The sequence below is a fragment of the Stenella coeruleoalba genome (assembly GCF_951394435.1).
Source record: "Stenella coeruleoalba genome assembly, chromosome: 1".
Lineage (NCBI taxonomy): Eukaryota > Metazoa > Chordata > Mammalia > Artiodactyla > Delphinidae > Stenella > Stenella coeruleoalba.
Window position 1 is genome coordinate 44,165,447 of NC_137169.1, and position 15,447 is coordinate 44,180,893.

Genomic DNA, 15,447 nt, shown 5'->3' on the forward strand with positions numbered 1-15,447 from the left:
AAATGTTATTGTGAAAAGTCTTGAGTGCCACGCAAAATGAGTAGAAGTTGGATGGTGCCAGCTGAGGGGCTACACCCACCCAGGGGGCTATTTTTGAACTAAGTGCCTAACAGGAGCATGTTTTCTTATTATTTCTTGCTCATAGAATGGAATACAAACTGCTCTCATATACCATCACCACCGTGGGGTTCCCTGATTCTCTTGGTTGTTTAGATTGTGGATAAACAGGCTGTTGCTTGGTTACTGGGGAGAAAATCTGGAGGCAGCAGAGATGAGGAAAGCAGTGGGCCTGTAGAAAGAAGCCTCAGAAGAGGCTCCTGAGAGGTTGCTGTGCCCGTGAGACACTGGGACCACAGGATCTTCCACTTCTGTTAACTATGCAAGGTGGCAGTCACCAGTTCCAAAGCCCTGAGAAGACAATTTCCCTCAAAACAGCAAGAGGAGGTGGGCCCTGGGCCCGGGCGGCCATGGCAGTGGCTACGGTGGCGGCGTTACTGGCCGCACTGGGTGGGGCCCTGTGGCTGGCGGCCCGGAGGTTCGTGGGGCCCAGCGTCAAGCGGCTGCACCGAGGCGGGGACTCCGGCCTCATGCACGGGAAGACAGTGCTGATCACGGGTGCGAACAGCGGCCTGGGCCGCGCCACAGCCGCCGAGCTGCTGCGCTTGGGGGCGCGAGTGATCATGGGCTGCCAGGACCGCACACGCGCCGAGGAGGCGGCGGTTCAGCTCCGCCGCGAGATATGCCAGGCTGGGGGCCCCGAATTGGGGCCTGACTCCAGCGGGGCCGGCGAGCTCGTCGTCAAGGAGTTGGACCTCGCCTCGCTGCGCTCCGTGCGCTCCTTCTGTCAGGAGGTGCTCCAGGAAGAGCCTAGACTGGATGTTTTGATCAACAATGCAGGCATCTTCCAGTGCCCATATATGAAAACTGAAGATGGGTTTGAGATGCAGTTTGGAGTGAACCATCTGGGGCACTTTCTACTCACCAATCTTCTCCTTGGACTCCTTAAAAGTTCAGCTCCCAGCAGGATTGTGGTAGTTACCTCCAAACTTTATAAATACGGAGACATCAACTTTGAAGACTTGAACAGTGAACAAAACTATAATAAAAGCTTCTGTTATAGTCGGAGCAAACTGGCTAACATCCTTTTTACCAGAGAACTAGCCCGCCGCTTAGAAGGCACAAATGTCACTGTCAATGTGTTACACCCTGGCATGGTGCGGACCAACCTGGGGAGGCACATACACATCCCACTGTTAGTCAAACCACTTTTCAATTTGGTGACATGGGCTTTTTTCAAAACTCCGCTAGAAGGTGCCCAGACTTCGATTTATTTAGCCTCTTCCCCTGAGGTAGAAGGTGTGTCAGGAAAGTACTTTGGGGACTGTAAAGAGGAAGAACTATTGCCCAAAGCTATGGATGACTCTGTTGCAGGAAAGCTCTGGGATGTCAGTGAAGTAATGGTTGGCATATTAAAATAGGAACAAGGAGTGGAAGAGAGCTGTTTGTAAGACTGGATGTCAGCTCTGTCATTTTAGGTTTTTTTTTTTTTTTTGACTACTCCACGTGGCTTGCGGGATCTTAATTCCCCAACCAGGGATCTAACCGGGGCTCCCAGCAGTGGAAGCGTGGAGTCCTAACCACTGGACCGCCAGGGAATTCCCTGGATGTCAGCTCTATCTTTGATCAGGAATGGTGTGGCTTGGGCACTTGCTACTGGAAGATGCAATTTTGGTTTTACCATAGTACTGCTAAGAGGTACATAGAGATATTTTGAAGTTACTAAAAAGTTATTTTTTGGAGAACATAAAATTTCAGAAAAGATGTTTTAAATATATATAATAAGCATATCAATGATTATAATGAGTGATATGGTTATAATATATTTTAAAATTATAATTGAACAAGCATGGATTACAAATATTAAAGAATTCAGGGACTTGAAATAGATACGTTGAGAAGTTTTTCAAGTATCTTTGAGTTTTATGGTATGTTTAAAGTGTTAAGTGTTTTAATGATAATACTGGCTTTTGTGGGGAAATAATATGCATGGTGTGAATGCACAATTCTTACTTGGAATAAATTTACTGATGCAAAAAAAAAAAAAAAACAGCAAGAGGTTCTTCTGACTCTGCCCCACCCCCTGCCTTTTAGAATTCAAAATATCCTCTTCAAGTTATTTAGCTCTTTTCATAACTGTGTTTACACAAATTGAATAAATAAAATTTACTTAACATTTCAAGTTCAAGACCTTTGGCTGGTCACTGCATATTCTATGTTTGAATAAAATTTTGAGTTTGCACATCAGCAAGAATTGTGCCATGAAAATTTATTTACCACAAAGGCCAAAGGCTGTTCTCCTTGTCTACATCTCTCTTTACTTTCCCTTCTCTTCTCCTTCCCCTTGCCCCACCCGTACTGAAATTCCTATCATTTCCCCAGCATACCCATACCCTTCCTTGTCTGAGTCTTGCATACGCTGTTCCCACTACCTGGAATGCTCTCTCCTCTCAGTCCATCTAGTGTACCAAACAATCCTTTAAGACTAAATACAAGAGGGGGTTCTGGGAACAGAGCACACTAAGAAACACCAGGAATCTATCTTCGCACCTAGACAACAATTGCTTTGGCACAATCTGTCTGATGTACCTATTTTGGTACTCTGGAGTCTGTTCCAGGCTTGCAACTTCCAGAGGAAGGCTTGGATAGTAAATTGCAGTTAATTTTGGTCAATTTCAGTTCTTTGCACAGGAGCAGCTGCCCACCCTCCATCCCAGCCATGTGGTAGGCAGCTGCGCATATGTTCCTGGAGTAGCTTGCTGGAGCTGGAGTGAACAAAAAGGGTCCTGTCCTCCACATGTCAGGGGTCTGTGCTCTGATCGCCAATTGCTGTTTCTGATCACAGAGGCACAGACAAAGAGGTGGCCCAGCATTGTTGCTGTACCTCCCCTATCGTTGAAAGCCCCTACCCATCCAGCCGAAGTGACTTCAAGGGAATTTAAAAGGCTGGTCCCCTTCCCCCTTCATTTTTTTCTTTTTTATTTAAACATCTTTTTTAGAGTATAATTGCTTTACAATGGTGTGTTAGTTTCTGCTTTATAACAAAGTGAATCAGTTATACATATACATATGTCCCCATATCTCTTCCCTCTTGCATCTCCCTCCCTCCCACCCTCCCTATCCCACCCCTCTAGGTGGTCGCAAAGCACTGAGCTGATCTCCCTGTGCTATGCAGCTGCTTCCCACTAGCTATCTATTTTATGTTTGGTAGTGTATATATGTCCATGCCACTCTCTCACTTTGTCCCAGCTTACCCTTCCCCCTCCCTGTATCCTCAAGTCCATTCTCTATTAGGTCTGCATCTTTATTCCCGTCTTGCCCCTAGGTTCTTCTGACCATTTTTTTTTTCTTTTTTTAGATTTCATATATATGTGTTAGCATACAGTATTTGTTTTTCTCTTTCTGACTTACCTCACTCTGTATGACAGTCTCTAGGTCCATCCACCTCACTACAAAAAACTCAGTTTCATTCCTTTTTATGACTAATATTCCATTGAATATATGTGCCACATCTTCTTTATCCATTCATTTGTTGATGAACACTTAGGTTGCTTCCATGTCCCATGTCCTGGCTATTGTAAATAGAGCTGCAATGAACATTTTGGTACCTGATTCTTTTTGAATTATGGTTTTCTCAGGGTATATGCCCAGTAGTGGGATTGCTGGGTCATATGGGAGTTCTATTTTTAGTTTTTTAAAGAACCTCCATACTGTCCTCCATAGTGGCTGTATCAATTTACATTCCCACCAACAGTGCAAGAGGGTTCCTTTTCTCCACACCCTCTCCAGCATTTATTGTTTGTAGATTTTTTGATGATGGCCATTCTGACTGGTGTGAGATGATATCTCATTGTAGTTTTGATTTGCATTTCTCTAATGATTAATGATGTTGAGCATTCTTTCATGTGTTTGTTGGCAATATTCTTTGGAGAAATGTCTATTTAGGTCTTCTGCCCATTTTTGGATTGGATTGTTTGTTTTTTTGATATTGAGCTGCATGAGTTGCTTGTATGTTATGGAGATTAATCCTTTGTCAGTTGCTTCATTTGCAAATATTTTCTCCCATTCTGAGGGTTGCCTTTTTGTCTTGTTTATGGTTTCCTTTGCTGTGCAAAAGATTTTAAATTTCATTAGGTCCCATTTGTTTATTTTTGTTTTTATTTCCATTTCTCTAGGAGGTGGGTCAAAAAGGATCTTGCTGTGATTTATGTCATAGAGTGTTCTGCCTATGTTTTCCTCTAAGAGTTTGATGGTGTCTGGCCTTACATTTAGGTCTTTAATCCATTTTGAGTTTATATTTGTGTATGGTGTTAGGGAGTGTTCTAATTTCATTCTTTTACATGTAGTTGTCCAGTTTTCCCAGCACCACTTATTGAAGAGGCTGTCTTTTCTCCACTGTATATTCTTGCCTCCTTTATCAAATATAAGGTGACCATATGTGCGTGGGTTTCTCTCTGGGGTTTCTATCCTGTTCCATTGATCTATGTTTCTGGTTTTGTGCCAGTACCATACTGTCTTGATTACTGTAGCTTTGTAGTATAGTCTGAAGCCAGGGAGCCTGATTCCTTCATCTCCGTTTTTCTTTCTCAAGATTGCTTTGGCTATTTGGGGTCTTTTGTGTTTCCATACAAATTGTGAAATTTTTTGTTCTATTTCTGTGAAAAATGCCCTTGGTAATTTGATAGGGATTGCATTGTATCTGTAGATTGCTTTGGGTAGTAGAGTCATTTTCACGATGTTGATTCTTCCAACCCAAGAACATGGTATATCTCTCCATCTATTTGTATCATCTTTAATTTCTTTCATCAGTGTCTTATAATTTTCTGCATACAGGTCTTTTGTCTCCTTAGGTAGGTTTATTCCTAGATATTTTATTCTTTTGGTTGCAATGGTAAATGTGAGTGTTTTCTGAATTTCACTTTCAGATTTTTCATCATTAGTGTATAGGAATGCAAGAGATTTCTGTGCATTAATTTTGTATCCTGCTACTTTACCAAATTCATTGATTAGTTCTAGTAGTTTTCTGGTAGCATCTTTAGGATTCTCTATGTATTGTATCATGTCATTTGCAAACAGTGACAGCTTTACTTCTTCTTTTCCAATTTGAATTCCTTTTATTTTTTTTTTCTCTGATAGCTGTGGCTAAAACTTCCAAAACTATGTTGAATAATAGTGGTGAGAGTGGGCAACCTTGTCTTGTTCCTGATCTTAGTGGAAACGGTTTCAGCTTTTCACCATTGAGGACGATGTTGGCTGTGGGTTTGTCATATATGGTCTTTCTTATGTTGAGGAACGTTCCCTCTATGCCTACTTTCTGGAGGGTTTTTATCATAAATGGGTGTTGAATTTTGTCGAAAGCTTTTTCTGTATCTATTGAGATGATCATATGGTTTTTCCCCTTCACTTTGTTCATATGGTGTATCATGTTGATTGATTTGCGTATATTGAAGAATCCTTGCATTCCTGGGATAAACCCCACTTGATCATAGTGTATGATCCTTTTAATGTGCTGTTGGATTCTGTTTGCTAGTATTTTGTTGAGGATTTTTTGTTTGTTTGTTTGTTTGGGTTTTTTTGCAGTATGCGGGCCTCTCACTGTTGTGGCCTCTCCCGTTGCGGAGCACAGGCTCCGGACGCACAGGCTCAGCAGCCATGGCTTACGGGCCTAGCTGCTCCACGGCATGTGGAATCTTCCTGGACCAGGGCACGAACCCTTGTCCCCTGCATTGGCAGACGGACTCCCAACCACTGCGCCACCAGGGAAGCCCTTGTTGAGGATTTTTGCATCTTCATCAGTGATATTGGCCTGTGGTTTTCTTTCTTTGTGACATCTTTGTCTGGTTTTGGTATCAGAGTGATGGCAGCCTCATAGAATGAGTTTGGGTGTGTTCCTCCCTCTGCTATATTTTGGAAGAGTTTGAGAAGGATAGGTGTTAACTCTTCTCTAAATGTTAGATAGAATTAGCCTGTGAAGCCACCCTTCATTTTTTTCTGTTTTCCCTTTTGGGAGAGACATTAAACACTAAGAAATTCAAAAACAACTGCATATGTGGGGAAAATTAGAAAGTGTGTTTGCCCAGGGAAAGACTCAGAAGAGACCTGAGAAGACCTTTAATTTATACCACAGGCTGGTCCTCAGCACAGAGACAACTTACAGCAATTTTAAAAAAGAACAGTAAACAAAACAATAACAAAAAAACAGCAAACCCTGGGGAAGGGGGAGAATCTGATTTGCAGAGTTACCCCATTATTAGATTCAAATGCCCAGTTTTCAACAACAAAAACAACAACAAAACCCAGAAGGCATACAAAGATCAGGAGAGTATGGCCTATTCGAAGGGGAAAAAAAAAATCAACAGAAACTGTTCCTGAAAAAAACCTAATGGCAGATATACTAGACAAAGACTTTAAAACACCTGTCTTAAAGATACCCAAAAAACTAAAGGAATATATGCAGAAAGTTAAGAAAATGATGTATTAATTGGAGATATCAATAAAGAGAGAGAAAACCTAAAAAGAAATAAAGAAATTCTGGAGCTATAAAGTACAGTAACAGAAATGAAAATTTCACTAGAGGGATTCAACAGCAGATTTGAGCAGGCAGAAGAAAGGTTCAGTGAACTTAATTATAGAACAATGGAAATTGCTTCCTTATACTTATGTCCTGGACACTGAGATGAGGGGAGACCAATAGATGGGGTGTCATGGCTCATGTGGGCAAAACAGGGCTGGAGACAGTCCCCTGAAATTCTCCCCAAAGTGGACCTGTTGAAGTGTGAAAATAACTGAGAGAGAGAAAGAGAGAGAGAGAAGAGAGAGAGAGGGAGAGAGAGAGAGAGAGAATGTGCTGTGGATGGACTTCCCCATGACAGGAAAGTGGCTGAATTCTTAAAGTACCAGGATGGTTAGTTTAATGCATCAACTTGGCTGTCCACGGCACCCAGATATTTGGTCAAACAATATTCTGGATGTTTCTGTGTGGGTGTTTTTGGATGAGACTAACATTTAAATTGGTGGACTTTGAGAAAAGCAGATTGCTTTCCATAATTTGAGTGGGCTTAATCTAATAACTTGAAGGCCTGAATAGAACAAAGACTGACCTCCTGTGAGTGAGAAGGAATTCTACCAGCGAATGGTCTTTGGAGTTGAACTGCAACCCTTGCCTGGGTCTCCAGCCTCCTGGCCTACCTTGCCGATTTTGAACTTGCAGCTCCGTAATACGTGAGTCAGTTGTCAATTCCTTAAAATCTCTCTCTCTCTCTGTCTCTGTCTCTGCCTATGTCACTCTCTCTCTCAAAACACACACCCACACCCACACCCACATATATATATACACATATATATATATATATACACACACACGTATCTCCACACATTGTTGGCTCTGTTTCTCTGGAGAAACCTAATTCAAGTATCTTTCATGCCAGGGAGTCTAGGTGGGAACCAATTAACCACAGAAGAATGTTAGGGGCTCTGTTCAAATGAATATTTGTCACTTCTTGGCAGACATGGAAAATTATCCAAGAGCAGGAAGCCAGTTCAGGATGCATCAGAGGACTCTCCCTGACTTCTTCCACTAATCCCTGACCCTATTAATTCATCTAGTGACTGATCCTTTCTACTGCCTGCATCTTCTCTCTCTTACTGCTACCACCCTAGTCTGAGCCATGCAGAGAAATTCCCAACCCATCACACAGGGCCCTCTATGGACTAACTGTTGCTAACTCCCAGCTTTTATCCCCGCCACTCCCAACATTGGCTCCGTGTGCTGGCTGCGAAGAACTCTTTGCCACTACTTTTATAATCCATGCTCTTTTATGCCTGTGTGTTTTTCAGTCATCTAACAAATCTCTAATGAACGTAGATTGACCTTGTGTTCAGCCCTATGCTAAAGGCTGACCCCATAGCACCAGGCCTCAGGAGCTCAGGGTCTAGGGGAAAAACAGGCATGGAAGCAGTAAAGTGTGACCATGGGTTGGCAGTGCCCCAAGAGAGATCCGTACAGACCATAGAGGAGAGGAAAGAAGCACGTGGTAAAGACACTTCGCAGACGGCAGGAACATCACAACTTCACACATGCTCTTCCCTCTGCTGCCTTGTACTTAGTCCCCAGTGAACTTACCCGGCAGCTGAGTATCATGTCAGCCCAGCTAAATATCATCTCTCTACTCAGTAGAGCTACTGTAGCCTCCACTGCTCTCTCCAGAGACCATTCACTGTTCCCTCTCCAGGGCTCCCTAACATTTCATAGTTACCGCTTTCCTCATTTATCACATTGAATAATACCTCCAAATACCACTTGTTGAGTGTTTACTCTGTGCTAGGCGTGTGCTCGCCCTGCAACTACCCTGTGTGGTATCTATCATCATTGGCTCAGAGGGGTTAAGTACCTGCTCAGCATCTCATGGCTCATGAGCTTAATCATTTAAAACCCCAGGGCTGAGCATCCTGCCTGACGAAGAGTAGTTAGTAAATTCAAATGGAACGACATTGTAAGAAGTTGCGCAGCTTTGCAAGCTCACTGGACTGGAATAAAATAAACTAGAGGTATTTGTCAGGGAAGTCTTCAGAAGCAGAGAGATTTTGTTTCTCTTTCACCACCACTGACGATTCTCACCGTCTGGGGACAGGGCCAGGGAGGGAAGCCGGATGGTCTCCCTCTTTGGTACAGGTCACAGCACCTTGCTGCCACTAGCCGACACGGCGTGGAACGCTGCAGCTCTGTAACGGCCATTTGGGAAGCTCTCCCTTCTGTGTGCCAGTTGGGGTCTCTGCTGGCTGGAGGTGGCCCTGCTGAAGGCCAGACATTTGCAGACAGGATTTACAAAGTTCTGAGCTTTTGTGATCTCACCCGAACGCCTGGCTGTGGGGCGCAGACTGTTTTTCCTAGGCTATCAGCTCTGGGGTGGTGGAAATTACACCAGACTTGGGCTCTGATGCCTGGGTCTGGTTCTCAGCCCTGCCACTTTGCAGCAAAATGACACTGAACCTCAGTTTCCTTTGTTGTAAAATGTAAATGATGATTGTTCCTCCCTCACAGGGTTGTTATGAGAAGTAAGACATTACACATGGGACGTGTTTTTAACTGCTTGTTGCTGTAACATGCGAGAGATTGTTAGTAACTCAAGGAAGCAAGAGTTCCTCAAGCCGCAGTCTCAGGGTGATGTACCCAGCATGGTGAGTACACACTTACTAGCAAATGCCAAGATGTCTAGACAACCCAGTCAGTTTATCTGAGTTTATTATTGACAGCCACACAACAGGGAAATTACTCGTTGAGCTGATTGGACCAGATTTGGTTATTTATAGAGGCCCTTTGGAACTAGCCCAGGATCTGGAAGCAGGCATTCTGGAAATGAATCCTAGATCCCCACTTTCTCTTTGTGTGAGCTAAGCGTTGTTTTCTCAGCTCTAAAACTGGGACTAAAATCTCTACTTTGTATGTGCCCTGTGACCCAGCAATCCTGCTCTTGGATTATAGCCAAGAGAAGTTCTCTTACAGGTGTATAAATAAGGGGACATGTTGGAGGATATTCATCATGGTGGTGTCTGTGGTAGTAGACAGCAAAGGGCTTGAAGGTTTTCACTGCCAGAGGAAAGGATGAGTAAACTGTGGTGGGTGCAGCTATAGGATTCTGAGAGCAGGTGCAAGCAATGAACTAGACGCACATACAGCAGCAGGGATGATTCTTCAAAACTGACTTGGGTAAAAACATAAGAGGCAGGACGTGTACCATGATACCACAGACATGAATAAAAACCAGAAGCACACACGAAACAAGAGAATATATTTTACAAGGATACATGCATATTTACAGAGCTATATCAAATGCACTAGAATGGATGCCTATGAGTGGAGATTAGTGGTGAGGGGGGAAATTGAAACCAGAAAAGAGCATTGCACAGACCAATGACAGTAATGGGCCATTAACCAAGAGGTATGATCAACTTGATTTCCTGCATCAAAAGTTTAAAAATATCCTTCCCTCAAGGTGTTGTCAGAATTATACACATTGTCCATAAGCACCCCTGGCACAGTGCTTGGCACATGGTAGGTGTTCCATCAGCTTTTTGTCTTTCACTCATTGAACACAAAATGTACCAAGTATCTACTTTGTGCTGGACATAGTACAAGGAGCTATGGAAGAGAGAGACTGTGTGTCTCTCGGGGACTTGAGATGGCAGAGGGGATGTGATAGCATCAGGAGGAGGGAACCCTCATCTGGGATAGCAGAGATCATGCTGTCAGAGCCCTTCGCTTTCCAAATTGAGGCTGAAAGAAGCGACTTGTTCAAGGTCACACAGCAAATTACTGATGGAGTTCAGGGCAGCTATCCGGGTCTCCAGGGCCCTTTCCAGAGCATTAGCCAATCCAGCACCTCTGAATCCTAGACCACTGTGAGGCTTGTCACACCTTTTACCCCAATAGTCCTCCATGAGGCCCCTTCCTTGTTTAAACACCCAGCTCTGTGTGTGTGTGTGTGTGTGTGTTTAATGGAGAAGGGAATCAACAGAGTGTTTTTAAAATGCAGTTTGGTAGCTAAAACCTTTCAGGAGACAGAGTTGAAGCTCTAAGGAGTCAGCTTCCTGCTCTTCTTCTTCTGGGCTTGTCCAGCTGCTTGAGTGACTCTAGGTCAGAGGTTTCCAATCAGAAGCAACCTCGACCCCCAGCCCTCAAAGTTGGCCCTCAAATCTTCCCACCCAAATGCTACTCCAAGGAGAGGGAGAAGGGTCCCTATATTCCCCTTCTAGCCTTTATTATCCTTTTACTCATCTCTAAAATATCCTATTTCCCCCCCAGGTGACAGGTCCTCCAGAGGAGTAAGGAAGTCTCTGATGGAGCTCCGGACTCTGAGATTTGATGGAGGGGATGGGAGAACCCTGGGCTGGCTCACCCCACTCACATGGGGTGCTGTGTCTCGGGCAGCAAGTCCTTGTGAAGGCTCCAGGAAAGTGAGGAGGTGATCAGAGAAGCCCAGAGGAGGAGGGGTAGACATGGGAAAGGGGAAGGACCAGTCCCTGAAGACTCTGCCAACATCTTGCCAGCCTTGATTCACAGGGCTATAATAGCCTTTTTCTACAATTTTAGAAAAACTCAAAAGTTTTCCCACAGATTTCAAAATGAGATTGGCAAAGAATGGAATAACATACTGACTTTCCAGGACAAGCATGATCAGCTACGTGTCAGATATAAAGCGAGATGAAGAGGAAATAATTCTCTCGGGTACGGGAACTCGCCATCTCCTGGGAGTTCGGCACAGCCCTGAGCTGGGATAATGGCGGTGCTGAGGAGAAGCAGGATGGCTAACCTTTAATAAACACTCTCTCTGCCCCAGGCGCTGTGCTAAGCCCCTGCTAGATTATCTCCATTGAGATCTCACACAGCAACCCCATGAGCTGGGCACTGTCATGTGACCATTTTATAGATGAGGAGATAACATGCAGAGCTATGGATTGCCCAGGATCACAGGATTGGAACCCAGATTGTCTCACAGCAGAGTCCATGGCCCTAACTGCTAAACCAAACAGCAGCTAAGCCACAGTCTGGTCATTAGGGATCTCCCAGCAAATGGCTGAGAACGCGAGATAAACAAATCCTTTCCACTCAGGGCAGGAATCCAAGTGCCCATCATTCAGTGCTCATTTTCCCTTATATTTTTTAGGAAATGCATTCCGGGAAAACATCAGTCTATAGCCCCTGCAGCATACTTTTGCTTTCTGTATTCTCAGTATCACCGCGAGTATTTTATGGCGTGCTCTCTGCGAATTGAACAGCAGGGGTTTTATCACATCTAACCTTCCTTCCCTCGTAACTGATTTCCAGCAATGTTTTTCAGAACTCTCAGCAGCACCACTGTTTATGGAATGTTTGGATAACATTATTATAAGATATTTAAAGAGATTTTAGAACACAAAAAGCAAATACAAGCTACCACGGTTACTCGAAGAAATTCTGGAGCGTGTGAACTGGAGGGTTGCTGGTTCACACAATTTTGACGGGACCCGGCAAGGATTTCTGTTTACCGGCTAAGGTGGCGCCACCATGTGGCAAGAATGTGAACACCGTCCACAATTGACTTGGATAGCCAGTCTTGGAAGTTGTGGGTCCTGATTGTTTTTAATTCAGGAGAGTTGCATTATTTTAAAGTTGTACACATAAAGTCAGGCTTTATTAGCATCTCATATCACACCATTTCAAATTATCAGGGGGCCTCTAAAGTACAGTGTGGGTGACCTATAGATCATGGTTCAAGACTCCTCCTCCTGTCACTTTCAGCTGATTAAAGCCATGTGTAGTAGATGAAAATTCTGATAACCTAACATTAGGCGCATCATAGAGGGGCCTTGGTTGCACCCTATCTGGCAAGTCCTCAAAAATATGGTGACAGATCGACTTTAAATGGCACTCTGAAATTGAACCAAAGAACCTTGGGCTTTCTGGGCCAGAAGAATATGAATGACAATATGGGGACCCTTCGGGAAGGTACATGTTAATTGTGTGAATTTAGTCACAGTCACAAGCTTGTTTGACTCAGTAGGGTGTCTTTACGTATATGTGATTTGAGAACCCATCCTGGATAGATTTCATTGGTTAAACTCCTAAAGTTCTGGATCTTATGACCTATGCCTATGTCAAAGGATTGTTGTGAGGATTAGATGACATAACATTGGTACAGCACACAGCAGAGGGTGGCAGTCAATAATTTTCGGTTGCTTTTCCTTTTACTATTTGAAATGTGCTTTGTAAATTACAAAGTGACAAATGTCATTGACAAATACTTGTTTGTATGATGTAGGTGGAGCTGGTCCAGTGGAAGAGACCAGTGTTTCTTAAATGCTCGTGTACCTGCAAGTCATCTGAAGATCTTGTTAAAATGCAGTTTCTGGTTCAGTAGATCTGGGATGGAGCCTGAGAGTCTCCATTTCTAACAAGCTCGCAGGTGATTCCAGTCCACCAGCTGTGCTTGAATACCAAAGGTATAGAACAGTGATCTTAAGCAGACTGTACATTAGAATTACCTACTTGTAAAGTGTGGACTCTCATCCCCAACACTAGATCTACTGAATCAGAATTTCCAAGGGTGGGGTTCAGGCATTTATAGTTTTAATAAGCGACCCAAATGGTGCTGGTGCTCAAAATCTTCTTAAATCTCTTCTCCAGACAATTCTGATTCATTCAATCAGCTGATATTTGTTGAGCTTCTACTCTGTGCCATGCACTGAACTTGGTGAGGAGGACAAACCAAAGAATAGCAGCACAAAGCATATGATAAATGCTGGACACTGAGTGCTTTATATGGGACAGGGGGTGTGAGGGCTCAGCCAGACTGTTCAGTCAAGGGCAAGGAAGGCTTCTCCGTGGGAGGGGAAGTTAGGACTAAGTTTAAAAGATGAATGGGACCAAGTAAGAACAACAAGAAGACGTAACATGCTAGAAAAGACTTGGGTTTACCCATGGGAGGGGTAAGTAGCTAAGTTAGAGAAGAAATTAGGAACAAGATCATAAAGGGGTGCTAGGCTAAAGAGTTTGACCTTCATTATGAAGTCTAGGGGTTTTTTTGTTGTTGTTATTTGTTTTTTTTTTTTGCGGTACGCGGGCCTCTCACCATTGTGGCCTCTCCCGTTGTGGAGCAACAGGATCCAGACGCGCAGGCCCAGCGGCCATGGCTCACGGGTGCAGCCGCTCCGCGGCATGTGGGATCTTCCCGGACCGGGGCACGAACCTGTGTCCCCTGCATCGGCAGGTGGACTATCAACCACTGTGCCACCAGGGAAGCCCAAGTCTAGGGTTTTAAGAAGTATCTGGCAAATAGCAAACACACAATAAATGTTAGCCCTCATCATTAGCATTATTAATTATTATTATTATTAATGTCAGTTTGTGGTTTAGAAAGATTATACTGACAGCATGATGGAGAGGACTGGAGGGGACCTAAACTGGAAACAGGACAGGTAGTCACAAACTATTACAGTAAAGCAGTGAAGGACTTGGTTCCTGCAATAATTTAAAAACTCATACCTTCATGAACTGTTGCAAATTCCTTTCACTTACAAACTTGAGAAGAAGTCAGTGTAAAGATTAGTCCAGTTTTATTAATAAAGGAAGCTGAGGATCTGAAATAAACTGACTTGTTTAAGGTCACATGACAAGTACATGGGAGCCCCTGGTCTATCTGACTTCCCTTCTGCTGCCCACAAGGTGCAGCAGGCAGAAACCCTATAAGAACACTGGGAAGGTTAGGTTCATTCCTCTTAGTTGGTGTGTTGATTGGCCTGGCCTCGAAGGGACCCAGAGTTCAGTCCTTGCTGCCGTTAGCTCCATATTCCCAATTACGGAAATTGTGGGAAACTGGAGCTCCTAACACTAGGATTCTCAGACAGTTTTGAGAGGTACCCGGATGTGGCTTCCAACTTTTCCCAACATGGTCTTGAAGCTGATGGGATAATGGAAGCAAAGCAGCAATAGCAAAAGTACAGATATTGGAGCAGGTGGCAGAGGTGAGTGGTGAAGTTATCTTGACCCATCCTTCTCTTCTTTCTCAGTTTTTGTGTTTTTTTTGGCCGTGCCATGGGGGATTTTAGTTCCCTGACCAGGGATCGAACCTCACCCCCTGCATTGGAAGCCCGGAGTCTTAACCACTGGACCACAGGGAAGTCCCCTTGTCTTCTCTCTATTAAAGACATGCCCCTTCCTCCAATCCATTCCCTCTCATTTCCTCCAGGACATTCTCCATCAGTTAATTTCTACCTGTATTTAATCTCTGTCTTCCCATTGGCTCCTCCCTCTCAGCCTTCAAATTTGCTCCAGTCTTGCCCGTCTTTAAAGGGTCTCCCCATATCAGTCCTGCCATATTCTCAAGAAAGGTTGTGAGGAAAATAAAGAACTCTCATGCACTGTTGAAGAGAATGTAAACTGGTGCAGCCACTATGGAAAACAGTATGGAGGTTTCTCAAAATATTAAAAATAGAACTACCATTTGATCAAGCAATTCCACTTCTTTGTATATATCCAGAGGAAATGAAAACACTAATTTGAAACGGTATATGCACCCCTATGTTCATTGCAGCACTATTTACAATAGCCAAGATATGGAAACAACCTAAGTGTCCATAGATGGATGAATGGATAAAGAAGATGTGGCATATATATATATATATATATATACACACACACACACACAATGCAGTAGTACTCAGTTATAAAAAAAATGAAATCTTGCCATTTGAGACAACATGGATGGACCTAGAGGGTATTATGCTAAGTGAAATAAGTCAGAGAGAGAAAGACAAATACCATATGATCTCATTTATATGTGGAACCTAAAAAACTAAACAAAACAAAAAATCAAGCTCATAGATACAGAGAACAGATTGATGGTTGCCAGAGGG

General features: G+C 43.6%; 1 protein-coding gene across 1 annotated transcript; it reads left to right on the forward strand.

Moving 5' to 3' along the window:
- The first annotated feature begins 458 nt into the window (after positions 1-458).
- LOC307196866 (retinol dehydrogenase 14-like) lies at positions 459-2,101 on the forward strand. Its single transcript, XM_079942296.1, has one exon. It carries the CDS (start codon positions 468-470, stop codon positions 1,476-1,478), a length of 1,011 nt encoding a protein of 336 aa, XP_079798422.1. The 5' UTR covers positions 459-467; the 3' UTR covers positions 1,479-2,101.
- The last annotated feature ends 13,346 nt before the right edge of the window (positions 2,102-15,447 follow it).